The sequence below is a fragment of the Callithrix jacchus genome, chromosome 12, assembly GCF_049354715.1.
Source record: "Callithrix jacchus isolate 240 chromosome 12, calJac240_pri, whole genome shotgun sequence".
NCBI classification, from domain to species: domain Eukaryota; kingdom Metazoa; phylum Chordata; class Mammalia; order Primates; family Cebidae; genus Callithrix; species Callithrix jacchus.
In genome coordinates this window covers 66,896,704-66,924,166 of record NC_133513.1, presented here as the reverse complement: position 1 = coordinate 66,924,166, position 27,463 = coordinate 66,896,704, and the positions used below count along the sequence as shown (strand labels likewise).

Genomic DNA, 27,463 nt, shown 5'->3' with positions numbered 1-27,463 from the left:
CTTATGAAATGTGTACCACGAGCCTGGCATTATTATATGATTTAACTCATTTAATGTTCACAGCAAGATATGCACTATTGTTATTACATTTTTATAGAAAAGCAGACAGAGAAGGGTTAACAACTTGCCCAAAGTCACACTGCTACTTCAAGTATGTACAAAATGTTATGAGAACATGGAGAAAGGGTTCTCATCTAGAGGAGGCAACTGAAAATGACCTTTCAGTTTCATCTTTGAAGTTATCTTCCTTGTGAAAAGGCCTCAGTCAGAGGAAACAAAATATACCAAGGCATAGAAAAATAATATGACTCTTTTCAGAAATTAAGCATTTCAATATCAGTGGAGCACAGAGATGCAAAATATGAAACTGTAAAAGTCAGAGGAGTTTGATCAATTTCATCTAACCTGCATGGCCTGATGAGGGGATTTTTCTTTACTGAGAAAGCAAGAAAGAGCTGTTCAAAGATTTTAAGTGATGATTGATATTAACAGGGGAGATAAGGAAAGTGAATGAGGGCAGACAGTCCCCATGAAATATAAGAAAGGTCAGAATTAAGGCTGAAATAAGTATTTGGGACATGGGAACAGATATGAAAGAGATTTAGGGAGGTGAGAAAATTTGGCAAAACTTAACGATTGAGTGTGAGGAGGAAGGAGTTTCAGAATTCTGGCTTGGATCTTGAGTGGGAGGTGTCAAACATGAGAGGAAGAAAAGGTTTAGAGAAGGAATGATGAGGTTAAACAACATCAAGTGTGTTGTTGGGGAAAAGGTGAACAGAGCACTTTAGACAGGGAAGGCACACAGAAGTAGATGGGATGTTATGGCAGTACTTTCATTTTAATTTGGGTACTGGATTGCATGTGTTCATTTTGTTGTTAGACTTCATAACTTGCATATATATTACATATATTTTCTATTATGGATAATATGTAGTAAATTTTTAAAGTAATATTTGGTAAAACTGCTATTGGGAAAAAAAAATCCTGTGATAAGATTTTGAAAACACAACCCAATTCTCCCCGTATGTATATGTATCGGGGATTAGTTAAATGTCACCAAAGCAAAAGCTATTTGATTTACATAGCTCTTCTCCATACATTAAGAATGAAAAATAGAAAACAAAGGAACAGTGATTTCTATAACCTTCAGAAAAAGTCATCTGCAACTCTTTGGTATTTATTGTGGTTAGATTAATTTCTGTGGCTATCTTATTTTTTAATAAATACAAAGAAGACAGAATTGGCTATTGAAACAAATGAAAAACTTTGCTTTTTAAAATTGTGGTTATTGTGGGTACTTGTTTCTTTGTTTTAAATTTAATTTTTTAAAATTTACATAATATTCATATTTATATGTTTCAATACATCATATACAGTGAACTGATCAATATAATCAGCCTACCCGTCAGCTCAAATGTTTATCATTTCGGTTTTTTTTTTTTTTTTTTTTGTGAGACGGAGTTTCGCTCTCGTTACCCAGGCTGGAGTGGAATGGTGCGATCTCGGCTCACCGCAACCACTGCTTCCTGGGTTCAGGCAATTCTCCTGCCTCAGCCTCCTGAGTAGCTGGGATTACAGGCACGCGCCACCATGCCCAGCTAATTTTTTGTATTTTTAGTAGAGACGGGGTTTCACCATGTTGACCAGGATGGTCTCAATCTCTTGACCTCGTGATCCACCCGCCTTGGCCTCCCAAAGTGCTGGGATTACAGGCTTGAGCCACCGCGCCCGGCCAAATGTTTATCATTTCTTTGTGCTGGGAATATTCAATATTCTAGTTCTACCTATTTGAAACTGTATATTACTGTAACTATAGTCATCCTACAGTATTATGGAACACTTCAACTTTTTTTTTTTTTTTGAGACGAAGTCTCACTCTACCAGGCTGGAGTGCAGTGGCACAATCTCAGCTCACTGCAACCTCTGCCTCCCAGGTTCAAGCAATTCTTCTGCCTCAGCCTCCCAAGTAGCTGGAATTACAGGATGTGCCACCACACCTGGCTAATTTTTGTATTTTTAGTAGAGATGGGGTTTCACATGTTGGTCGGGCTGATCTGGAACACCTGGCCTCGTGATCCACCCACCTCTGCTTTCCAAAGTGCCGGGATTACAGGCATGAGCCACCATGCCTGACCTCAACTTCTTTATGGTGTTATATTTCTGTTGAAAGGTAAAACATTTTGTTTAGAATAAAATTTTCATTTAGTCTCAGGGGTACCTAGCAATTTTAAATAGGATACTTGGGGAAAGCCTCTGAGAAGTGGATATTTGAAGAAATAATTAAAGGTGAAGGCATTAGCCACACGGATTCTGGGGAAGAGCATCCCAGGAAGGAAGCCAACCAAGTATAAACCCTAAGACAGGGCTGTACTCAGCACATGAAGGTCATTGTGGCTGGAGCAAAGTAGTGTGACCAGAGGTGTAGACCATTGTTAAAGACACTGGAACTGACTGTGAATGAGGTGGGAAGCCATTGGAGGGTTCTGAGCAGAGAAGTGACATTATCAGATTTTATGTTTTAAAAGCTCTACTAAGGAGAACAGCCTGTGTCAAAGCAAAGATGGAAGCTTGGAAACCAGTTAAGAAGCTGTATTAATAAATGAATGAGTAGCAGTTAGTAGTGCGTGGTGACTTGGACCAGGCTGGTAGCTGTGGTCAGATAATAAATTCATTTTAAAGATAGAACCCATAGGATTGTTTGACAGATCGGCTGTGAATATTCAAAGTGAAGAAACCTCATGAGTTCATGAAGTATGGGATAACTATACCTGGAGAAGAGAAGAAAATGGACAAGTTATTTATAAAATGTGCGTGGAAATGTGGAGGGCCAAGAATAGTCAAGACAGTCTTGAAGTAGGAGAGCAAAGAACAAAATACTGGGATGCTTTACAGATACCAGTAGTGGGGTGAGTTACTTATGATTACGCTACAGTAATTATGATAACATGGTATTGAGTCAAGGATGGACACATAGATCAATAAAAAGCATAGCATCTAGAAAGTGACCCATTTATATATAGAGTCATTTGTCATATCACACAGGTAGCACTACACAGCAGTGGGGAAAAATTGCTATTCTCAATTATGGTTGTGTCTCAAATTGGATATCCATCACTTGCAGAATCATAGTCACCTGTCTCAGACCAAACACAAAAAATAAATTGCAGTTGGATTACAGATAAAAATAAAACAATAAAGCTTCTTAAAGATAAAGTAGAAAAATTCTTCGTGACTTTAAGATAAGCAAAAACAGTCTTATACATGACACAGAAAAGCATTAGTCATAAAGGAAAAGACTGATAATGACAAATTGAAAAACACTAAAATTAAGCACTTCTCTTCATCAAAGACAACATTAAGAATGAAAAAAGAAGCCAGAATGGGAGAAAATAACATGTAAAGGCAAGAAATAGCTCATATTAAGAATATAGAAAGAAAAATGGTCAAGGTACTTCACACCAAAAAAGGGGTGGGGTGCATGCAAATAGACAAGAAACATAGGGAAATGGTGCTCTCACTTCTTTTCCTCGAGTAGTGACAACATTATATAATGCTGGGCCACATTTCTATCCTTTTATATCTTTGGGGAAAGACCTAGAGTTTCCTGGGCCTTTATTTGTACCACCAAACCTTTAGGATCGCATAGGAATCAAGATTGTTCAAATTTGGCCTAAAATATGAATGGTTGTACGTTTAAAGATAAAAATTTATTCTTGAACATGAGATTACTATTTTAAGAAAAGCTCTTCTACCATATGCATCAAATAATATTGGGCACATTCATGCTCATGCTCATGCATAACCTCTTTATATATATATATATATATATATATATATATATATATTTTTTTTTTTTTTTTTTTTTTTTTTGAGATGGAGTTTCACTCTTGTTACCCAGGCTGGAGTGCAATGGCACGATCTCAGCTCACCACAACCTCCGCCTCCTGGGTTCAGGCAATTCTCCTGCCTCAGCCTCCTGAGTAGCTGAGATTACAGGCACGCGCCACCATGCCCAGCTAATTTTTTGTATTTTTAGTAGAGACGGTGTTTCACCATGTTGACCAGGCTGGTCTCGATCTCTTGGCCTCGTGATCCACCCGCCTCGGCCTCCCAAAGTGCTGAAATTACAGGCTTGAGCGACCGAGACCGGCCTGCATAACCTCTTTATTAAGAGTTGGATATTTCGGCCTTGCAGCTAAAATCTGTGGAATGGAGAATGAGGTAAGAAAAATACCAGTACAAAAACTAACAATTCATATTTTAAAAGAAATATCACCAGGGAAGAAGAACTTCGAGACAATTCTGTGCAAAGAATGCCTATTTTGTTCTAATGTTTCAAAATCTATTTTGACTTTTTCCCCCAAGGATATAACCTAAAGGTAGGGGCTACCCTGAATGTCCCTTATTGATTGTCATAAGAAAAAGATTTTCATGAGATGGCACTGGGATCCAAGGTAACCAGCATGTGTTCAGTGGGGACTGGAAGTGATAAGGATAGAAAAGCATCTGTGTTTAGAATGCTCCAATGAGCAATCAGCACTCTCCTGAGATGACCCTTTACTGTTGCTAGGCACTCATTTCTGTTTCTGGAGTGGGTGGCAACATTATGTAATGCTGAACCACATTTCTATTCTCTTTATATATCTTTGGGAAAAGAATTAGAGCTTCCTGAGTTTTTATTTTGTACTATTAAATCTGCAGGATTGAATAGAAATTGAGATTGTTCAAATTTGGCCTAAAAATTGAATGACGGTACATTTAAAGAAAAAAAAAGTCTATTCTTAAACATGCAATTACCATTTAAAGAAAAGCTTTTTTACCATAAGCATCAAAGAATATTAGATACTCTGCTGCATAATCGGTAGTTTAGGTGATTAAGTTACATAATTCACATCAAGCATTGAGAACTCTTGTATCTCTGTTTTATTTCCTCTCTTCCCAGAAGTGCTTAATGAGAAACTGATTTTCTTTCACCTTATGGATATTTCTGATTGTCCTTTTTTAGAACAAAGCTACTGAAAATTTAAAGACCAGATTTTAGGGTTTTATTTTCAGCAAAATGAACAAAATATAACTGTGATGGCCTTCCCATTGGAAAAAAAAAAGCTAAAATATTTATTTAATTACACTTTTTCAATGCACCAGTCAGGGAAGCAATTCAGACCACAACTTTTTGTATAAAGAAAATGAGAAGCAATACTACTTGACAACATGGTCAACCAAAAACTTTAGAACCAATGAATATTTTATAAAGAATATACTACTGTTACATATAGGTTGTCACAACTGGAAATATTTGATGGTTATCTCTTTTAACAACCAAAATAAGTGCCTTTTGAGGTATTTTTGTTTCTGTTTTTGTTTTTTTAATGTACCATTTAGTTTATTAAAAAAAAATACAGCTAGCTCAGAGGACAAAAGCCCAGAAAGGTAAACAGAGCACCAGAGCCAGCTTTCACTTAAGGACATTTCCTGAACCCTGATGACCTTGACATTTTGGTTTTCATGTTCTCATGGAATATGTTGGGCATAAAGGACTGACTCAATGTAGGTAGTCTAATAGTATAAAGCTAAAACCAAAGAAATAAAGAACTATGTATATATGAAAGGAATTTTAAGGAGAAAAAAAAAAAGAACTATGTCTCATTTATTCCATAGAAGGCGGATATGTGGAGTGGGGAGAGAGAAAGATGGAATAGCCAGGTGTGGTGCTGTTAGTAAGGAACATGACTTAGGTCTACATCCAGCTCCTGGTGCAGTTTCTTTTTCTGTCACCAGCGCCACCTTGCTGTCGTGCCACAGGTTTATGGTAATGACTGGGCATCATTCATGGGAAATTGCACTGTGTAAGCAGGCCCCAGGCACATTTTCAGCTGCAAAGTAGAGGAATAGCAACTGGTGAGGTAGAAGGAGAACCAAGAGACTGTGAGAGAATGGAAACTGAGCTGAGAGAGCTTCTGGAAGGTTGCAGTGGTCTACTGCATTTCATATTATTGAAAAACATGTTGGGATTACAGGTGTAATCCCAACAATTTTGGAAGCCAAGTCTTGTGGATGACTTGAGTGCAGGAGTTGGAAACCAGCCTGGACAATAGAGTGAGACCCCATCTTTATAAAAAATTTAAAAGTTAACTAGGCATGGTGGCACTTGCCTGTTGTCCTAACTGCTCAGGAAGCTGAGGCAGGAAGATCCCTTGAGCCCAGAGTATGAGGCTGCAGTAAGCTCTAATGCCACCACTGCACTCCAGTTTGGGTGACATTGTCGAAGGGAATAGAGAGAAAAGCTGCTGATCTAAGTAACTTTAGATTGGAGTGTGTGAGACTAAACTCAAAAAGATCTGTACATGATGCTATTGTAGTTGACAAAGTTTTATGCCGTGAATGTTTATGGTTAACAATTCTGAAACCACTATATATGTTTACTGCAATTGAACAATTAAATAAATGTTTCTCATTGTTGGAATGTTAGGTTATAGATAAGAAGGGGGAGGAAGCTAGAATGATCCATGTGAGGAAGAGGAAAGGTGAGGAGGGAGAAGGCATTCCAGCTAAGAATCATAATCTAGGATTAAAGTAGAAATACAAGAGGCATATTGAGGAAACCATGTTGGAACAGATGGTTTATATAAAGCAATGCTTTTCAAATTATGTTCTGATGCGCTCCCACAGGGACTGGCCAGCAAGAGGTGAGGAAGCCAGCTAGTGAAGTCTTTAAGTGAGTCAGTGCTGCAGGTATATTAGAAAGATTGCTCTGACAGTGGACACAGAGGAGTGTGCTGGGAAACCCTTCAGTAAATCTGAAGAGATGGCATGAGCCCAAATGTGTTATTGGCCATGAGTCTGAAAATAAAACAAGAGGATGGATGCAGGTACTTTCTTTCATCAAGGGAGAACCACCAGGACTGGGTTACAGATGGGAGGAATGTTGTACCAGGGGAAGGAGGTATCAAAGCCCCATCTATAATAGAAGTAAAGAATCCCATGTTGGATGTAAATCTGATGATACTAGATTGTTTGGGATTATGGAAGCAAATACTTTGATTGTATCAAAGTTCTAAAGGGAATTACATAGTGAATTAAAATAATTAACTTGCATTATGTCAAATATAACTATGATGGCTAACTATGGGATTGTATCTAGTGTCAGCATTGGGCATGAACACAGAGCAGACCTGGGAATTCTTATTAAGGTTAGTTGTCTTCTTAGAAATCTCTAAATTTCTGTTTAGGTGGGGGTGGGGATCAGTTAAATTAAAAAGCCCCAAGCACTGTGGCATAGCTAAATATCCCATATCCAGAGACTAAGAGTTGGCATTTCTGGTGAGGTAGCATTCACAGGATAGTATTGTTAAGGATGGCAGAGATTTGGTAAGGATAGAATCCCCAACAGAGGAAGAGTTTGTACACTTTCTTGGCCCTGATAAGCCACAAACCCAGAACTCAGGGTTAAGGAAGGATAAGGATATGAGGGGTAAGGAAGTCAGTTAGTGTGTACTGTCCTCCCCATCAAAAGAAAATAAATAAGCTATAAATGAACTAAAAATATATAGAGATTCAGGTATTTGCTTGCTCTCAGTGTAGGCAAATTTTAATATAAATGCAAACAGTTTAATATAAAGGTTCACAGATATACAATATATACATTTCAGCAAAATTCATAAACAAAACCAAAAGGTAACAATAATCTATAAAAATAACAATTAACATATAAAACAGACAAAAAAGGACATAGAATCAATAGCACTCTGGTAGCACAAGAACAGCTTGTGTCCACATCTTGGTTTCAAATACCATTTTCTAATAAAAGGAACAAAGGCTGCTTGGAGACACAGTTGATTCTAGGAATAGGCAAGAAATAAACGAGATGAGCCTGCAATGTTTTGTAGTGCCAGAAAGTAAAGAAGTGCTCAAACAAAATAAGAACAATGTAGGTATGTCGTAGGGACCCAGGAGCCAATTGAGAAAGGTCCCAAGGAGATCTGGAACAATTTGAGCAGCAAAATAAAGTAATATTGGATTATATCAGCCAAAGCATAAAATAAATATCATGAGTCCATACTGATATAAATAAATGAATACAGGAGAATAGATAAATCTCTCTTGCAGAGGAATCCAAATAATTTATGTAGATACTCTGCCCTCAAGGAAATGGAGCATCACTCCACTCCTTAAGTATAAGCTGTACATAGTGACTTCCTGCCAAAAAACATGGTATGTAAATCTGGGAAGGGGTGTCAGTAACTTTGCCTGACATATACTACCTCAGCCAGGTGATCCAAGTTAAATCATCAGTGATGTTATGTTGATAGGATGTACATCTTGATATATAATGAAATACAATATTTCTTCTGTTTTTCACAGGTGAAAAAGAGAATATCACAAAAATGACACATAATCTTTGTGATAATCCTTTCAAAAACTGATGACCTGAGTCTAATCTTGAGAACAGCTTCAGGCCGGGCACGGTGTCTCACGCCTGTGATCCAGGCACTTTGGAGGCCAAGGCAGGTGGAACACCTGAGGTCAGGAGTTCAAGAGCAGCCTGACCAACATGGTGAAAAAAATTAAAAGAGAAAAACTTGAGGGACATTCTAAAAAATAAGTATCAGTCCTCAAAACTGTTAAGGTAATCAGAAGTCAGACTTGAGAAACTTTCTGAGGAGTCTAGGGAAACATGATTTGTAAACATACTGTGGCAAATGGATGGGATCCCAGATAGGATCCTGGAAAAGAAATTAGGAAAAACCAGATAAATCTGAATAAAGTATGGACTTTAATTAATAATGATATATAATTATTAGTTTTTTAATTGTAACAAGTGTATCATACCAATGTAAAAGTTTAAGAATAAGAGAAATTGGGTGCAAAGTTTATGGGAAGTATCAGTACTGTGTTCACAATTTTTCTGCAAAACTTCTAAAATTAAAATTTCATTTTAAAGAAGTTGCCAATATCATGACATTTCAGTCTTAATTATTATATCTCCTAAATAAGTCATTATCTTACATAGTCACAAGACAAATATCACTTAAGAAATGTAACATTGCCGGGTGCAGTGGCTCAAGCCTGTAATCCCAGTACTTTGGGAGGCCGAGGCGGGTGGATCACGAGGTCAAGAGATCGAGATCATCCTGGTCAACATGGTGAACCCCCGTCTCTACTAAATACAAAAAATTAGCTGGGCATGGTGGCGCGTGCCTGTAATCCCAGCTACTCAGGAGGCTGAGGCAGGAGAATTGCCTGAACCCAGGAGGCGGAGGTTGCGGTGAGCCGAGATCGCGCCATTGCACTCCAGCCTGGGTAACAAGAGCGAAACTCCATCTCAAAAAAAAAAAAAAGAAGTGTAACATTGATAAACTCTTAATAGCTAAAGTAGTTCACATTCAAAATACTCAAGTTGCCCACGTAGTCCCTGGTGTAGCTACATGATTATTGTTTTTACTGCAGAATCCAATCAAATAGCATTGCATTTTATTGTCATTTCTTTATTCTCCCTAAACAGAACCATCCCCTCATGATGAGGAATTTTAACACCCCTTCTTTTCAGTTGATAGATGGACCACCCTTCATTTAGTCACTTATATATGTTTCTTGAGGGAGGGAAAAAGTAGCAAAGTTAGGATTGGTGGAGACTATACCATTTCTCAAGTAGGGTCATCCCAGATTGTCTTTGAGTGATGTTAAGACACAGGGGGCTTGCTAATGCCGGGCACCCAGCCTGCTGGTTTTGTGCTGTAATTACTGATACCAGAATTGAATTAGATAGTGATTTCCTTGTAGTAGGAAAGTACCTAGACATTCTCTTTGTCAGTTGATCATCTCAAGAGAACATGGAAAATATTCATAAATGCTTTTACAGTGGCTTAATTTTTATATTCTGGTTGTCACTTCTGGAATATAATTTTTCTTATTGTTTGCTTGCTTTACAAAATAAGAAAACCAAACCTTTTTTTTTTAACCTTCATTAATGAAAGACAGTAAACAGGCAGGGTGGCTCTGAGAGGAAGAGAGCTCACAACATGAAGAGCAAGATTATTCTAGCTATAGGGAGTGGCATGGGAAAAATATTACTGAGTTGGAAATGCTGGAGGTGTTAGAGTGATTTGATTAAATGGAATGAAGGAAGTGGTTTAAGAAATATGAAAATAGAATGTTTTGGTTTCCAAATCATCTCAAATTTAATTTTAATTAAAAAGCAATAGTGAGTTCACTAATGTATCCCTAGAGATAGAAAAACATAGCACCTTGACATGTAGTATGCCATCAGTGATACCTGTTATTGTTTAATGGAGACTTAAAAGATTGTTTGAAGGCAAAATATTAAATTTACCTGGTAAAGCATTTTTCATGCCCATTGGTGAAATGCCTGTAGGTGACTGTATCTTACACTGCACATTAGGTATAAATGTTCTATGGGAGGGCTTGGCCAGAATTTTATATCTGAGTTGTTTAGAGAAGTTCACTTTGTGGTCATGTGATACTGAATGAACTGCACAGAACAGGGTAGAATGTGTGTTTATGGCTTTCCTTACTCATCTTCTTTTAATTTTTAAAGAGGGATGTATTTTAAGAGAGGAAAATTTTTGCAACGTTTTCACAATCGTTTGTATGTGATTTTTCTACACCAGAAGCTTTTTTAAAAAACCTTAGATTGCAATTGAACTTTGACGTTATCTTCAAGTCAGTGGGGCTAATTGTAAGTTCAGGTTTTACACATCCTGTGCTTAAGGGGCTAACGTAAACAACACCTCTGAATCAAGAGTTACTCAGGAATCAGGAGTTGGTCAGATGTTGAGTAATCGATTGACAGGGCTTGGAGAGTGTGATGAGTGTTGATTAAGAACATGGATATTCCTTTATGTAGACTTAGTATACGATCAGAAAATTGGTCTCAGATATCTTTTTTATATATGACACTAGTGTATCTGTGAAATTACAATTATTTAGAGCACCTCAGAATGTTAACATCACTGAACTGTTAATATAGGGGGTCTGCTATGAGCATTGTATGAAATACAAGTTTTGTTTGGGGGAGAGTTTTTTGGTACAGAGGAAAGAGCACAGGTCTTAAAATTAGAAGTTCTATGTTTTCGCTTTAAAACTTGCTAGGTGACTAATTCATAAGATCCTTAATCTCTCTGAGCCTTACTTTTATCATCTGTAGAACTAGAACAATTGTACCTACCTCGCCTATGAATTTTTTATGTATAGTGACAATCAGGATGGAAAACTTGCAGCTTGAAAACTATGGAATGCTGCAGATTTTAGGAACCATTGCTTTCAGCCACGTGAGCCTTTCTGTGGTACTCTACCCATAGGATGCTGAGTTACTGGAGTGCTTCAAGGGTTTGTAGCCCTTGGTTCTACAGTGCACTCTGTTCTAACTTCAGCATTCTTCTAAACATTTTTTTTTTGTTGGGGTCTACCACATAGTAGGCCCTTGTGGTTGTAGTTGGGGCATGGCTAGTAGGGAGAGAGTGAGGAGATGAGGAAGTGAGTCTGAATTGCTGTGGGTTTTTTTTCCCCCCTCTAGTTTTATCTTTACCTTTACTTTTAGAGTAGAAATTATAGGATCTGGAGTAAAATTAGAAATGTAGCTCCAGTTTAGCTAAGTTTAGCTCTAACATGAAAATTCCAAGCTTCATAGCTTTTGATGACTATTATGAAAAACATATATAAAGTCTTTCAAAGGAATTTCCACTGTCTTTTTCTCTCCTTCATGGTTTTAAACGTGGACCTTTGGTTATAGAATTCAGGATTTGGGGTTGTTTTTCCCATGGGTTTGACCCTTTCTTCTTGTATGTGATTTTTATATTTTTCTTTAAGCTTTTGTCACTTAGCCATTGCTTTACTAAATGGGAATTCTCTACTAGCAGGGATTTTTAGCAACAAATTTCTTTATCTTAAAATTTGTATAAGATGAAAGTTACATATTATTTTGGCAGTGATCATGCATGAACTTTTGCTACCTGATGGCTGCAGTGGCAGAAAAACTCATGTAGAAAGTTTATCACAAGGACAATGTACACAAGTACCTTGGTTATCACTAGACTTTGCACTACTTATAATCATTTGGTCTTAAGCAGGAACAAATTTATTATTTTGAAAGATATATTGGCCGAGTGTGGTGGCTCACGACTGTAATCCCAGCACTTCAGGAGGCCGAGGCGGGTGGATCACAAGGTCAGGAGATTGAGACAATCCTGGCCAACATGGTGAAACTCCATCTCTACTAAAATACAAAAAATTAGCCGAGCATGGTGGTGCATGCCTGTAGTCCCAGCTGCTCGGGAGGCAGAGGCAGGAAAATTGCTTGAAACTAGAAAACGGAAATTGCAGTGAGTCAGGATCACGCCACTGCACTCCAGCCTGGTGATAGAGTGAGACTCAGTCTAAAAAAAAAAGAAAAGAAGAAAGATATATTAAATCGTTGTCATTTTAATTTATTCTTTGTAACTCTCTCTTTCCTTTTATCATGATGTCTTACACTTATTTTTGCATCGAAGTGAAGGATAGAGTATGGCAAAAGTCAAGATAACCTATAATCACTTTCATATTACTTTTAAAAATCCAGTTAGACTGAAACCAGTTTATTGTACTGACAACATATTTCTTAATCATAATCAGTTTTAACCCAACACCAAAGTAAGTATAATATGTCACACACTGGTTTGTTGAATATGCAGAATTTAGGAATTCAGATCCTTAGGCCCTACTGCCAAAAATCCTCCTTCCCAGTTCATTCTTATACATAGACAAGTTTGGGAACTACTGAACCATTTGTAAGGAGTACTTTTCAAATAATCCTCAGGGTTGAGAATTCATCAGAGGATTCTACAATCAATGAAATTAAGTTATCTTAGGAACCCGTTAATTGCATTTGTCTCTTTATTTATGAAGCTCCTAAGAAACATTTCTTCTCGGGGGAAAAATACTACCTTGAGAAAAACCAGAAAACCATTGTTACAAAATAGACTATTTCTGGGATTCTTCATTGAGATTAAGATTCTGATTCTATTTTTTAAATTTACTACAGTCTGTATTAATATTAGAGAACTAATATTCAAACAGAATTGGGTGAACTATTATAAATGACAGAAAAATTTGCCTTCTTTCGTAATTTTGCACGAAACCATTTTTTAAATTGGTGGGGTTTTTGTTTTGTTTTGTTTTCTGTTTGCTTCTTTTTTTTTGATCCCAGGATCAAGCCAGAAAACTTGGTTGTTAGACTGGGCTGTCTTTTTGATTTCACTAAATTCTGTGAATTCTCCCTATGTATAGTGTTCCATTGTCCTCCCAATAAAAACATACTATAGTTTCCCTTGGCTAAAACCCATGTAGGCAGTGGTGTGCCGGTAATGCTTGACAACTGAGGGAAAGAGGACTGATTCATACCATTTGCTAATTTCTATGATGTAAAATACTCTCTACAATAGTCTAGTTCAAGCTCCCAAGGTGACCTCACTAAATGTGGAGCTGGAAAGAAATACACACAGCACACTTAGTATTTCTAGCACACAGATAGAATAGATGTACATAACTTGAAGAGCACAGTAAAATTTAAAATAATTAGGAATAATGAGAAAGTAATGAGTTTTTGACTCTTTACCTTTGTCTTCAATAAATTTTGTATGTATAACATATTTTACTGTTAGGATACCAGAGAAACTGTTTCCATGCTTGTCTTTGGGAAATGTCACTGTTTCAAAATGGGAGATGTTTGTTTTGTGTTTTCTTCCTTATTCTATTGTTTAAATTAATTACCTATGTTAAATTTATGAACAACAAAGAAGCAGCTCTCCAGGTGATTTTAATGTGTTGCTGGGTTAGGGACCAATCTTCATTTGCCTGGCACCTTAGAGCTGCATTTTGTGCTTAATTGCACTGACTACTATATTTTAACTGTTTTTGCTCCATTGTGTTCTTTGAAATGATTTGAGATTTTTTATTTTTACCAAATGAATATGTTAAATTATAAAGAAAAATAAGAGAATTGATACTACAAAAAAATAGCAATCAAAGAAAATAAAAATCTGATGAGTACAAATATAAATATGCCAATTCTGAGGACCACAGTTGTTGATATAGTAGAACAACAGATTTGATTCTGAGCTTCCTGGCAACCCGTGGAGAGAAACAAGGAATAATATAATTCTTTTCAGATAGAAGGAAAGGCATCAATTTCTCAAAGAAAGCTAAGTACTGCATTGTACCGAATTTCAGAGTAAATCTCTCACATGAAATTTCATATGTAGGGATACTGACTAATAAAATAGTGCCATATTTCTCTGCTACTTTGGATTTTATAGAGCAGATTATTATAATATGCTTCAAAAGAAAAATCAAGAATGTAGTATGACTTTTTCCCCAAAGGAGATAGGTGTAATAGATTAGGAATATAACCTAGTGATCAAATTAGAATGACATCACCTAGGGGAATAAAGGTTTAGAACAATGTTGGCAAAAGATGACAGATAGGTTTACTTAACTCCTGTCCTTGGTTAGCATGAGGTTATGGTGCTGTTTTTTTTGTTTGTTTGTTTATTTGTTTTGTTTTGTTGAGGCAGAGTCTTGCTCTGTCACCAGGCACCAGGCTAGAGTGCAGTGTCGCGATCTCAGCTCACTGCAACCTCTGCCTCCTGGGTTCAAGCAATTCTCCTGCCTCAGCCTCCTGAGTACCTGGTACTACAGACACACATCACCACACCCAGCTAATTTTTGTACTTTTTAGTAGAGAGGGGTTTCACCATGTTGGCCAGGATGGTTTTGATCTCCTGACCTTGTGGTCCGCCCACCTCGGCCTCCCAAAGTACTGAGATTACAGGTGTGAGCCACTGTACCTAGCCTATGGTGCTGTTTTGAGAAGGATTCTGAGACCAGGGTCAGCAGAAACATGTAGGGAATACCTAGCAATTTCTGGCTTGATCATAGGAATTGGGAGTAGCAGTTAAACTCTGCATCTTTGCCATCCCTACTTGACATCTTATGTAAATTTCGTTGGTCTTAGATGGCATCTCTAGTATAAACTGGATTACTAATGGAGTTTATACTCTTTGATAAGAGACTGAAGGCCAGGCACAGTGGTTCACGCCTCAGATTCTAGTACTTTGGGAGGCTGAGACATGTGCCTCAGTTGAGGCCAAGAGTTCGAGACCAGCTTGGCCAACATGGCAAGACTGCCCCCTCCGCCCACAAAAAAAAAACACACAAAAATTAGGCCAGGTGTGGTGGCTTATGCCTGTAATCCAAGCACTTTGGGAGGCAGAGGCAGGTGGATCAGGAGTTCAAGACCATTCTGGCCAACATAGTGAAACCCTGTCTCTACTAAAAATACAAAAAATTAGCTGGGCGTGGTGGTGTGCACCTGTAATCCCAGCTACTCATGAGGCTGAGGAAGGAGAATCGCGTGAACCTGGGAGGTGGAGGTTGCAGTGGGCTGAGATTGTGCCATCGCACTCCTGCCTGGGCGACAGTATGAGACTCCATCTCAAAAAAAAAAAAAAAATACAGGCCGGGCACGGCGGCTCACACATGTAATCCCAACACTTTGGGAGGCTGAGGTGAGCGGATCACAAGGTCAAGAGATCAAGACCATCCTGGTCAACATGGTGAAACCCCATCTTTACTAAAAATACAAAAATTAGCTGGGCTTGGTGGCAAGTACCTTTAGTCCCAGCTACTCGGGAGGCTGAGGCAGGAGAATTGCTTGAACCCGGGAGGCGGAGGTTGCAGTGAGCCGAGATTGCACCCTTGCACTCCAGCCTGGGCAACAAGAGCAAAATTCCGTCTCAAAAAATGTATATATAAATTAGCCAGACATTGTGGCGCTTGAACCCAGGTTGCAGTGAGCCAAGGTCACACCACTGCACTCCAGCCTGGGTGACAGAGCAAGACTCTGTCTCAAAAAAATAATAATAATAATTTTTGAAAAAGAGGCTGGAGTGCTGTATTTTGTATTGATTTTTGAGAGTATATTGTTTGCGCATGTGTGTGTGTGCGTGTGTGTTAATTGTGACTAATTCTAATGAGCTTGGGACATGTCTTCCTTCATTCCAATTTTGATCCTCTAGTTTATTTTGTTTGTTTAATATTGCTTATCCAATTTTAGTTCATGTCTAGTCTCATTGAGTTGTGTTTTGTCCCTTAGTCTAATAGAACACTGTAATTACATTTTTTGTTGTTGTTTGGAAGCATGATTGTGAAATCAGTGAAATAAGGAGAATTTGATCAAGTAATTCCTGTGTAAGTGTGGTCATATTACATATAAATAATATGTAGATTAATTATCAGCCATAAATTATTTATTATATTTATTTCCAACAAACTACAATTTAAATTATTTTATCGTATTAAAGAGGGAATTTGTAATCTAAAGAAAATTTCAGGGGAAATTTTAGCTAGTTCAGAAATTAATTATTAATACTACTGTGATGTTTATGGATTTTTTTTTCTGTTTTAGTAGTGATTTATCCACTGCATAATTGATCTCATCTGTACCTTATTACCTTAGAAATACAATTTATCTTTTGAAAAGAATGTCTGTTAGCTACTCTTTTACTTTACTTAATTCATCTGTTGACTTTTGTCATTTTTTTAAATTAGTCCTTAAATGGATATTTTCATACATTCTTGGTAAGAATATGTATAGGCGTTACCCTTCTAAAGAGCAGTTTGGCAGAAGACCTTCAAAATTTCAGACCTTTGACCCAGTTATTCCACTTCTAGGAAAATATCATTAGGAAGTAGAGATTATAAGTGTGGATTCTGGAGTGAGAGTGCCTGGTTTTGAATGCAGCTGACAGACCTAGAAATAATGTGACCTTGGGCTAGTTTCTTACCTTTTTAAGCCTCAGTTTTTGCATATGTAAAATTGGTTTTAAAATAACACCTATGTCTAGTTGATATTGTGAAAATGATGTGATATAAGTAAAGTACTTTAAGATTGTGCCTCTTATGAAATGTCAATAAATAATTGCTGTTGTTAATAATCATAGAAAGACTGTTCGTAGCATTAGTTGAAATAGAAAACATATAGGAAAGGATCTGAATGATTTTCATTCATATAAGAGAATGCTATGCCATGTAATTGTTAAATAACATTTTTAAAGAATATTTAAAGACATAAGAAAATGCTGATAATGTGGCATTGAGTGAAACAGCAGGATAAAACATCTCTATATGCTCTAAGGTGTTATGTTTTAAATTATATTCTAATGATGTTATGAAATAATAATTGTTTTTAAAATACATTAATTATGTTTACAAGTAATGATTCTTAAAGATATAGAAAAAATTTGGAAAAGAGTGGCTCATTGTTAATAATTCTTAAAATTAGGTCATAGGTACATAGAGATTTATTATATTAATACTATTCTGTTTCTATGTATTTTCATTTTCCATAATACTTTTTGGAAAGAATGACAAGAATAGATCAAAGTCCTTGATATTAGTGCTTTGTAACCTGTTTAGAGGTAAATTAACTTTTGACCAGTTTTGTTATTACACTATTATTTATACTTTTTAATGGTTTCTTAAAGCATTTGAGAGCGATATATATCAGACTTGTGAAAAATTTGACCAAAGTTATGTTTGGAAAAACCTTTAATAAAAAAGACAGTTCATTCAGTAGTGAAATTACAAATGATTTTTTTATTGCTTAATTCTTTTCTATATCTAAAAATTCTACGGTAAGCTGTTTTTATGGTCGGAATCAGAAAAAGAAGTTTTGATCAGTTTTTATAAAATGATTCTGATAACTTCTCTACTTTGATGATGTAACTTCTAGTATTTAGAGCATTCTTACTAGTTGCTTTTGAGACTTGCCTTCAAACATGCTATAATTCTCTAAAACAATTTTAGTTAAGGATGAATTGTGTCTGAATATCTGTCTAGAAAATAGGCATTTTAAATATTTTCCATATCTGAAAATGATACGAAGTCCATCTCCCACTACTGCATTCCCATAAGTGGTTTTATTTTTCATTTCTTAAAATAGTACAGATTTTCAGTATAGCCAGTGTTCATACATTTCAAAAATCAACTTTACATTAGTGGGGGTGAAGGATGTCTTATTTTGACAAAATTCTCCCTCTTTAGATGGAAATGAGGCAAAGAGGAAAGGAATAATTATTTCTTCCTGTCTCTATAACTGAAACAATATTCAATATAAGTGAATTTTACTTATAGCAAATATTCCCTTTATAAGCCCTCCATTTGTCTTGTAGGTGGCCTTGTAAAATATACTTTATTTGATTTTACACACTGCGCTCATGCTTTGGCTTTATGCCCAACCTCCCAGGTTGCAGACAGTGTTAAAGAAAACAAGCCCCCCAAAACCCTAGAAAATATTACAGTTATTAATAATAAATTCTCAGTAATATTCACATTGGAGCAGTAATAAATTATATTAATTGTAGCAGTCCTTAAAAAGTGTCCCACTATTCACTAAGACATTCAATCTTTCCCATGTTCCAAATGAAATGCCTTATTGTTTTCTGCTTTCTATTACAAGAAAGAGGTATTAAGGGTATTCTATTTATTTGTTTGACTTAATCTCTTTAATACAGAATAAGTTAAAAAATAAAGGGAAAGCACATATAGTATCAACTAGCACCAAATCCTTCTTATGCGAGAGAAAATGATCTACTTTGGAAGCCAGCTACATACATTTAAGAAATATGTCAAGCAATCTAAAATTGAATATATTAAATGGAAAATGACTAGTTATGACAAATTCTTCTAAAAATGAAAAATGGAGGTAATTTAGAAGTTTATGGAGGAAGGGTGAATCTTGAAGAAAAATATGTGTTTTAATTAAGGAAGAGAATAAAGAATGGGAAGAAAGAAGAGGAAGAAAGAGAGGGAGGCAATCCAGGCATAAAGCAGACGCTCCAGGATTGAAGTAGAAATACAAGAAGCATATTGAGGAAACCATGTTGGAACAGATGGTTTATATAAAGCAGTGCTTTTCAAATTATGTTCTGATGCCGCCCCCAGACAGGCTGGCCAGCAAGGGGTGAGGAGGCCTGCTAGTGAAGTCTTTAAGTGAGGCAGTACTGCAGGTATATTAGAAACATTGATCTGACAGTGGACACAGAACAATGTGTTGGGAAACTCTTCAGTAAGTCTAATGAGATGGCATGAGCCCAAATGTATTATTGGCCACGAGTCTGAAAATAAAACAAAAGGATGGATGCATGTACTCTCACCAAGGGAGAACCACCGGCATTGGGTTACAGACGGAAAGAATGTTGTACCAGGGGAAGGAGGTATCAAAGCCCTATCCGTGATAGAAGTGAAGAATCCCATGTTGGATGTAAATCTGATAGTACTAGATTGTATGGGAATACAGAAGATAATACTTTGATTGAATCCAAGTTCTAAAGGAAAATACAAAGTGAATTACAATAATTAGCTTGAATATGTAAAACATAACTTTGGGATTTTTTCTAGTGTTAGCAATGTGGATGAACACACAGCAGACCTGGGAATTGTGTTCTTGTTTACACCCTAGTTAGTTGTTTTCTTAGCTGTCTCTAAACTGAAAAGTCCCTGTGCATGGAGGGGTGGTGGGGGTGCTAAGTAAAACTGAAAAGCCCAAGCTCCATGGCACAGCTAAAAATCCTGTATCCAAAGTCTGGGCTGGCACTTTAGTGAAGTCACATACACAGGTAGTATTGTTAAATAAGGCAGAAATTTTTTTTTCAGGGGGGGTGGGACAGAGTCTTGCTATTTCGCCCAGGCTGAAGTGCCAGTGGTGCCATCTCAGCTCACTGCAACCTCTGCCTCCTGGGTTCCAGTAATTCCCTGCCTTAGCCGCCAGGGTAGCTATGATTACAGGCACACGCCACCATGCCTGTCTAATTTTTGTATTTTAGTAGAGACAGGGTTTCACCACGTTTGCCAGGCTGGTCTCGAACTCCTAACCTCAAGCAGTCCGCCCGCTTGGTCTTCCCAAAGTGCTAAGATCACAGGCATGAGCCACCACGCTTAGCCTTAAGGCAGAGATTGTTAATGACGGTAAGATCACTAGTTGGTAAGTGTAAAATCCCCAACAAGAGAAGATTTGGTATTCTTCCTGTGACTTGTTGACATAAGCCTCAAACCGATGGATAAGGAAGCCACCAGGCATGTACTGCCCTCTGCACCAATTAGTCAATCAGTAAACAAACTATAAATGAACTAAAAATATGGAGAGATGCAAATACTTGTTCCAGTGTAAGAAAGGCCCATGTAAATGCAAACACTTGTTTACTCTAAAAGTTCACAAATATGTATGTCTTATGGGCTGAATTCTGTCTCCCCAAAATTCATATATTGAAGTCCCAACCCCCTGCACATCAGAATGGGACTGCATTTGGAGATCAGTTCTTTAAAGGTATGATTAAGTTAAAGTAAGGTCTTTAGAGAGGGCCTTAATCCAATATAGTTGGCTTCCTTCTAAGAAGAGGTGAGACCACACACACAGACTGAGGGGCAGTTATGTGAGGACACAGCTAGAAGACTACAAGCCAAGGAAAGAGGCCTCAGAAGAAACCAAGTCTGCCAAGATTTTGATCTTGGGCTTCTAGCCTCCAGGACTGTGATAAAGCAAATTTCTATTGTAGAAGCCACCCAGTCTGTGGTATTTTGTCAGGGTAGCCCTAGCAAACAAATATAATACGCATGCATTTCTGCAAAATTCATAAATTAAATCAAAAGATAACAGTAACCTATAAACATTGATTAACATATAAAATAGACAAAGAAGGACCTAGAATCAACAACATTCCAGTAGCAATGAGCACTCTTAGCTCCCAGATCTTAGTTTCAAATACTGTTCTCCAGTGAAAGGAACTGGAGCTCCTTGGAGAAATGGCTGATTCTAAGAATGGGGCAGGAGGTACAGTAGTCCCGCTTTATCAGAGGGGAATATGTTCCAAGATTCTTGGTGGATTCCTGAAATCACAGGTAGCACCACAGCCTATAAACTATGTTTTTTTAAGCTGATTATCAAAACAGCTACTAAGACTAAGCAACTACAGGGCAGGTAATGTATATAGCAGGGATACACTGGACAAAGAGATGATTTCCATTCTGGGCAGGATGGAGCAGGATCACACATGAATTCATTATGGTACTCTGAATTGCATGCAATTTAAAACCTATGAATTATTTCTGGAATTTTTTAGTTAATAGTTTCAAACTAAAGTTGGTGGCAGGTCACTGAAACTGCAGAAACCAAAATTGCAGATAACGAGGACTACTGTATACAAGATGAGCCTGGAGCATCACTTAGTACCAAAAAGTAATAAAATACTTCAGAACCCTCACAACGATAGAGATATGTCAAAGGGACATAGGAGCTAACTGAAATATCTCCCAATGGCCAAAACTTTGAGCAACAGAATAAAGTAGTACTAGATTATAACCCAAAGTATAAAATAAATATCCATGAATCCATACCGATACTGGGGAAGAATAGAGAGGTCTCCCATGCAGAATTACAACTAAATTATTTGGAATTTATGTAGACACTCCACTCTCAAGGTGCGGAGAACAACTCCCCACTCAATCATGGGCTGCACATAGTGACTTATTTCCAAATAATATAGTTGTTAAAAGTGGACAAAAAAGAGTAAAAGCAAAATCTGACAAAGCACTACTTCAGCATGGTAGTCAAGATTAACAGCAGTGATAGGTCATGTTGATAGACTGTGTCCTTGATATAATGTGATAAGAATTGCATTTGACCTGTATAATTTTCCTCTTGAAAACCCATATCTCACTTTAATCATGAGAACAGCAAACAAATTCCAATAGAGAAGCATCCTACAACATACTTGACCAGCACTCCTGAAAGCTGTCAAGGTGACAAAAAACAAAGTCTGAGAAGTTTACAGCCAAAAAAGCTAAGAGGGCAGCTGAGTGTAATGTGCTATCCTAGGAACAGAGAAAGGAGACTAGGTAAAAACTAAGGAACCCTGAATAAAGTATAAAGTTTAATTCATAAACAAAAATCAATACTGGCACATTAATTGTGATGAGCGTACCCTGCCAATATAAGATGTTAATAATAGGGCAAACTGGCCAGCCTCGATGGCTCACGCCTGTAATCCCAGCACTTTGGGATGCTGAGACGGGTGGATCACCTGAGGTCAGGAGTTCAAGACTAGCCTGACCAACATAGTGAAACCCCATTTCTACTAAAAATACAAAAAATTAGACAGGCATGGTGGTAGGCGCCTGTAATCCCAGCTACTCAGGAGGCTGAGGCAGGAGAATCACTTGAACTGGGGAGGCAGAAGTTGCAGTGAGTTGAGATCGTGCTATTGCACTCCAGTCTGGACAACAAGAGCGAGACTCCGTCTAAAAATAATAATAGTAGTAGTAGTAGATGAAACTGGGTATCGAGTATATGGGAACTATCTGTACTATCTTTCCAACTTTTATATAAAATATTCTTTTAAAAATGGCCATTTAAAACAACAGAAAAAAATAGAAAGATATCATATACTCATCAAAAGGCCAGTAAGCACTTGAGAAAAAAAATTCCAATTTACTGGTATTCAGAAACACACATTAGGCCAGTCACTGTGGCTTGCACTTGTAATCCCAGCACTTTGGGAGGCTGAGGCAGATGACAGATTGCTTGAGCTCAAGAGTTCAAGACCAACCTGGGCAACATGGCAAAAACACATCTCTACTAAAAATACAAAAATTATACAGACATGGTAGCACACGCCTACCCAGCTACTCAGGAGGTTGAGGCATGAGAATAGATTAATAGATAAAAAATGAGTGTTCCCTTTGAAGCAGCAACATCACAACCAAGAAGTGAGTATCAGTGATGACAAAGTTTTTCACAGTGCTATGTGGAATAGTAAAACCTCAGAAATTAATCAAAAGGTTGTAATTATAAGATTGTTTATATAAAGTAAGGGAACCTCAATGTGTGATGCAACGCAGACATTAAGAATAACATTGGCCTGGTGTGGTGGCTCATACCTGTAATCCCAGCACTTTGGGAGGCCAAGGGAGGTGGATCATTTGAGGTCGGGAGTTTGAGACCAGCCTAAACTCTGTCTCTACAAAAAATTAGCCGGGTGTGGTGACACACATCTGTAATCCCAGCTACTCCAGAGGCTGAGGCAGGAGAATCACTTGAACCTGGGAGGCAGAGGTTGCAGCGAGCTGAGATCACACCACTGCACTCCAGCTTGGGCGACAGAGCAACACAGCATGTTAATCAATCAATCAGCAAAAATACTGTAGGATAACATCTCAGAACAAAAAACTGATTTGCCATATGTGAAAATACCCATTGTGAACTGTGTATACTATGTCATAAAATTTCTGTGTCTTATGTTTTTATTATTCACTTGTACATATCTCCTGGATCTGGGATTTGCTGATCTTTACAAATGGCATTAAATTAAGTTCTATTAGTGATTTAAAGTCAATTTATAAGTACTTAAAGTTATTTTAATGCATAGTATAGTTAATGTATCAAGAATTGCCTTACACCTCTGTCATAATTAGAACCCAGTGCTTCTAACTAGTCTAGTGAAGGACCAAGTTTTTATTACCACAAATTGTGTATGTGTATGTTTATGTCTTAGGTATATTACAAATAGATAAATAGTGGGATTTGTGTGCAATAAGATGTTGCCTGTGATAATCTCTGGTAGGGTTGGAGCAATTTTTGTTTTATTCTTGGCGATTTCCTGAATTTTCTAAACGTTGTTCAAGGAACCACAGAATATTTTTTGCAATGAGAAAAAAAAGCTTCAGAAGTCAATTTTTTCAAAAGATAAAGTTTTTATTTTTATGAAACTGCTTCTGAAATATTAAAATTATCTTTTTATTAAAAATATATTTTTACTTTTTCTGAGTAGATTTAATTTACACAAATTTATAGTTATTTTTTAATCTATTAGGTTAAATTTTTTTTTTTTTTTTTTTTTTGAGATGGAGTTTCGCTCTCGTTACCCAGGCTGGAGCGCAATGGCGCCATCTCGGCTCACTGCAACCTCCGCCTCCTGGGTTCAGGCAATTCTCCTGCCTCAGCCTCCTGAGTAGCTGGGATTACAGGCACACGCCACCATGCCCAGCTAATTTTTTGTATTTTTAGTAGAGACGGGGTTTCACCATGTTGACCAGGATGGTCTCGATCTCTTGACCTCGTGATCCACCCGCCTCAGCCTCCCAAAGTTCTGGGATTACAGGGGAGAGCCACCGCGCCCAGCCCTAGGTTAAATTTTTATGAGCTTTTAAAAGCATTGTTGTGTTTAACAGTATTCTCATTCTTTTTACTTTTAGGCTGGTGTTTGGAATGCTTTATCCTGCATATTATTCATACAAAGCTGTGAAAACAAAAAACGTGAAGGAATATGTAAGTAAAGTTTTATGCGTGATTAATCTGAGTTTAATATTTTAATGATATACACTGAAAAACTGCTATCCTCTTAAAAATAACTGGAGTAATGTTTTGGGTTAAAAGGTGTTATGAATGTGAGGTAACAAAACTAAACTTTTTAAAAATCTTTGAAAACAACCCCAAAGTGGAGTTTCAATGAAAATAAGTGTATGGTTCCCAAAATGAGTAATTGAATAGTTCTTGCTTTAGTCTATAAAATCCAGTGTAATAAGGGGTTGGAGAAGTTTTGTTTGTTTCACTTGGGGAGGGGGGTTCTGGGGTTTTTTGCCTTATAAATTTATAGGTACATTGAGAATATATCTCTCTGGCCCCAAAGCCTTTTTCTTCTGTAGGTGTTTCATCACTTTCTAATCGATATGAATATTGCAGATACTCCATCTGACAACTGCAATCTTTTTCCTTCTTGAATCAGACTCTATTTGTAACGATTTTGTTTTGATATGCAGTGAGTCCTCAGTATTTCTTTGTTTTTAGTTTCTTCTTTTCTATTCCCTAATTTTCTTTTGTCACTAACATTTATTTTTTAACATTTTTGAAGTTGTCCTCATTTCCCATTTTATCTACATGATGTAATAGTAAATGGCCTTCACCACCTACAAATTCTGATCTAGTTTAGTATGTGTGATGGAATGAATTTTTAGAGGATAGCAAAAGCATACTGTACTGGTGGTTAATCAACAGGATAAGCAGTCAATATCAAGATAACAGCATATCAATAACTATGGCTCTTTTTTCAAGATTGAGGTGACATTCACATAATATAAAATTAACCATTTTAGAGGCATTTTATGCAATCACAATATTATACAAACACTAGCTCTTTCTAGTTCCAAAATATTTTCATCACTCCAAATAAATCCCTGTGCCCATTAAACAGTTACTCCCCATCCTCTCCTACCCCAAGTCACTGACAACCACCAATCTGCTAGTCTGGATATTTCATATAAATAGAATCATATAATATGTGATCTTCTGAGTCTGCTTCCTTCACTCAGCATAATGTTTTTAAGGTTCATACATGTCTTGGTATGTAGAATGTATTTCATTCCTTTTTATGGCCGAATGACATTCTACTGTGTGGATGTACGACATTTGGCTTATCTATTCATCTGTTGACGGACATATGAATTGTTCTGTCTTTTGGCTATGATGAATAGTATTGCTACAAATATTCACATATAACGATTTGTTTGAGCACCTGTGTTTGATTCTTTAGGGTATGTAGCTGTGGTTCTTTGTAAAGGATCTTAGATGATAGTCTTGTAATCAGTTGGTCAAATGATCAGATCAGAGATTAGAAGATTAGATCATGATTCTTTCTATGTTCAGGGTTTTTGTGGGGTTGGAGGAAGGGACAGACTCTGAAACTTCTATAGCTAACTCATTTCTTTTTTTTTTGAGACCGAGTTTCGCTGTTGTTACCCAGACTGGAGTGCAATGGCACGATCTCAGCTCACCGCAACCTCTGCCTTCTGGGTTCAAGGCAATTCTCCTGCCTCAGCCTCCCGAGTAGCTGGGACTACAGGCATGCACCACCAGGCCCAGCTAATTTTTGTATTTTTAGTAGAGACGGGGTTTCACCTTGTTGACCAGGATGGTCTCGATCTCTTGACCTCGTGATCCACCCACCTCGGCCTCCCAAAGTGCTGGGATTATAGGCGTGAGCCACTGCACCCGGCCTAACTAACTCATTTCATTAAACTTTTATAGTCTTTTTTTCTCTTGTATTTAAAACTAACTTCTAAAGTAAAGTCTATATTAATACAAGTAAAAATAGTGGAATACATCTGGCAGAGGTAAATAAGTTACATAGTTGAGCTCTGAAATTTTTCCATTTTTTTATATATGTATCTTTTGGACCTACAATTGGTGAAATTAATCTTAAAAGATGGAACCATATTAAGTTCTGGTAATTTAAATTCATTTTATACAAGGTTTGAAGGTTCATATTTTAATATATGTTGGAGTAAATACTTTGCATATTATTTTATAGTGCTGGCATACATTGGTTTCTAGATGCCAGCATGTCTGTCAATAGTGCTTCTCAATCTGCCTGTGTTACAGGACAACTTTTTTTTTTCCAATAAGTCATAGACTAATACTTTTATAAAATGGTATACTAATCACTGGAAATAATGAAATGGAAAAGCTCCTAAACATGAAATACAACCGAGAAGTTTTATTGTATTTATTTATTTATTTTTTATTTTTTTGAGACAGGATCTTGCTCTTATTACCCAGGCTGGAATACAATGGAACACATCATAGTTCACTGTAGCCTTGACCTCGTGAGCTTAAGCAATTCTCCTACCTCAGCCTCCTGAGTAGCTGGGACTTCAGCCATGTACCACCATGCCCAGCTAATTTTTTATTATTTTTATTTTTTATAGAGATGGAGTCTCACTATGTTGCCCAGGTTGGTCTTGGACTCCTGGCCTCAGGTTATCCACATACTTCAGCCTCCCAAAGTGCTGGGATTATAGGCATGAGCCACAGTGCCCAACCCCACAAATTTTTTATTACTGGATTCAGTAACATGAAATTACTGTCAAATAATACACTTTTGCTTATTGTTTTCATTATCATATTATTAATATACTTAGAGCAACACAGTAATGCTTTTACAGCCTTGTACAATTCCATAGACAACATTCTGCCCTACTGTGCAATATTTTAATTGGAATTCTCTTTTGGAAGAAAAAGGTAAGAGTTGGCCATCATTTCCAAACACCATGAAAATATGAGTTGAGGAGAACAATCCAAGATGGCCGATTGCTAACATCCCAGGATTGCAGCTCTCAGTGAAGGCGAGGAGAACTAGAGGACGCCACACTTTCAGACAAATTCTGGTCGCTCACGGAGCAGAAGATCCCCAGTGGAGGAAACACACGGGTTGCCAGCACGACTCTCGTGGCCGGCGCAGCGGTTCCGCTGGCACCTCAGCACAGCAGCTCTCGGAGCAGAGTAAACAGGTTTGGAGGACCCGCATAGGCCCCCAGCACAACACCAGAGCCCGGCGCAGCGGCTGTGACGGCACTTCAGCGC

General features: G+C 37.3%; 1 protein-coding gene across 2 annotated transcripts in view; it reads left to right on the top strand.

Annotated features, from left to right (window-relative positions):
* Positions 1-27,463, top strand: part of REEP3 (receptor accessory protein 3) — a 111,236-nt gene that overhangs the window by 21,780 nt on the left and 61,993 nt on the right. For both annotated transcript variants that reach the window (XM_002756324.6, XM_035268276.3), the window contains exon 2: positions 24,301-24,373. In XM_002756324.6, coding sequence (XP_002756370.1) covers positions 24,301-24,373 — 73 coding nt within the window. The remainder of the gene's footprint in view (positions 1-24,300; positions 24,374-27,463) is intronic.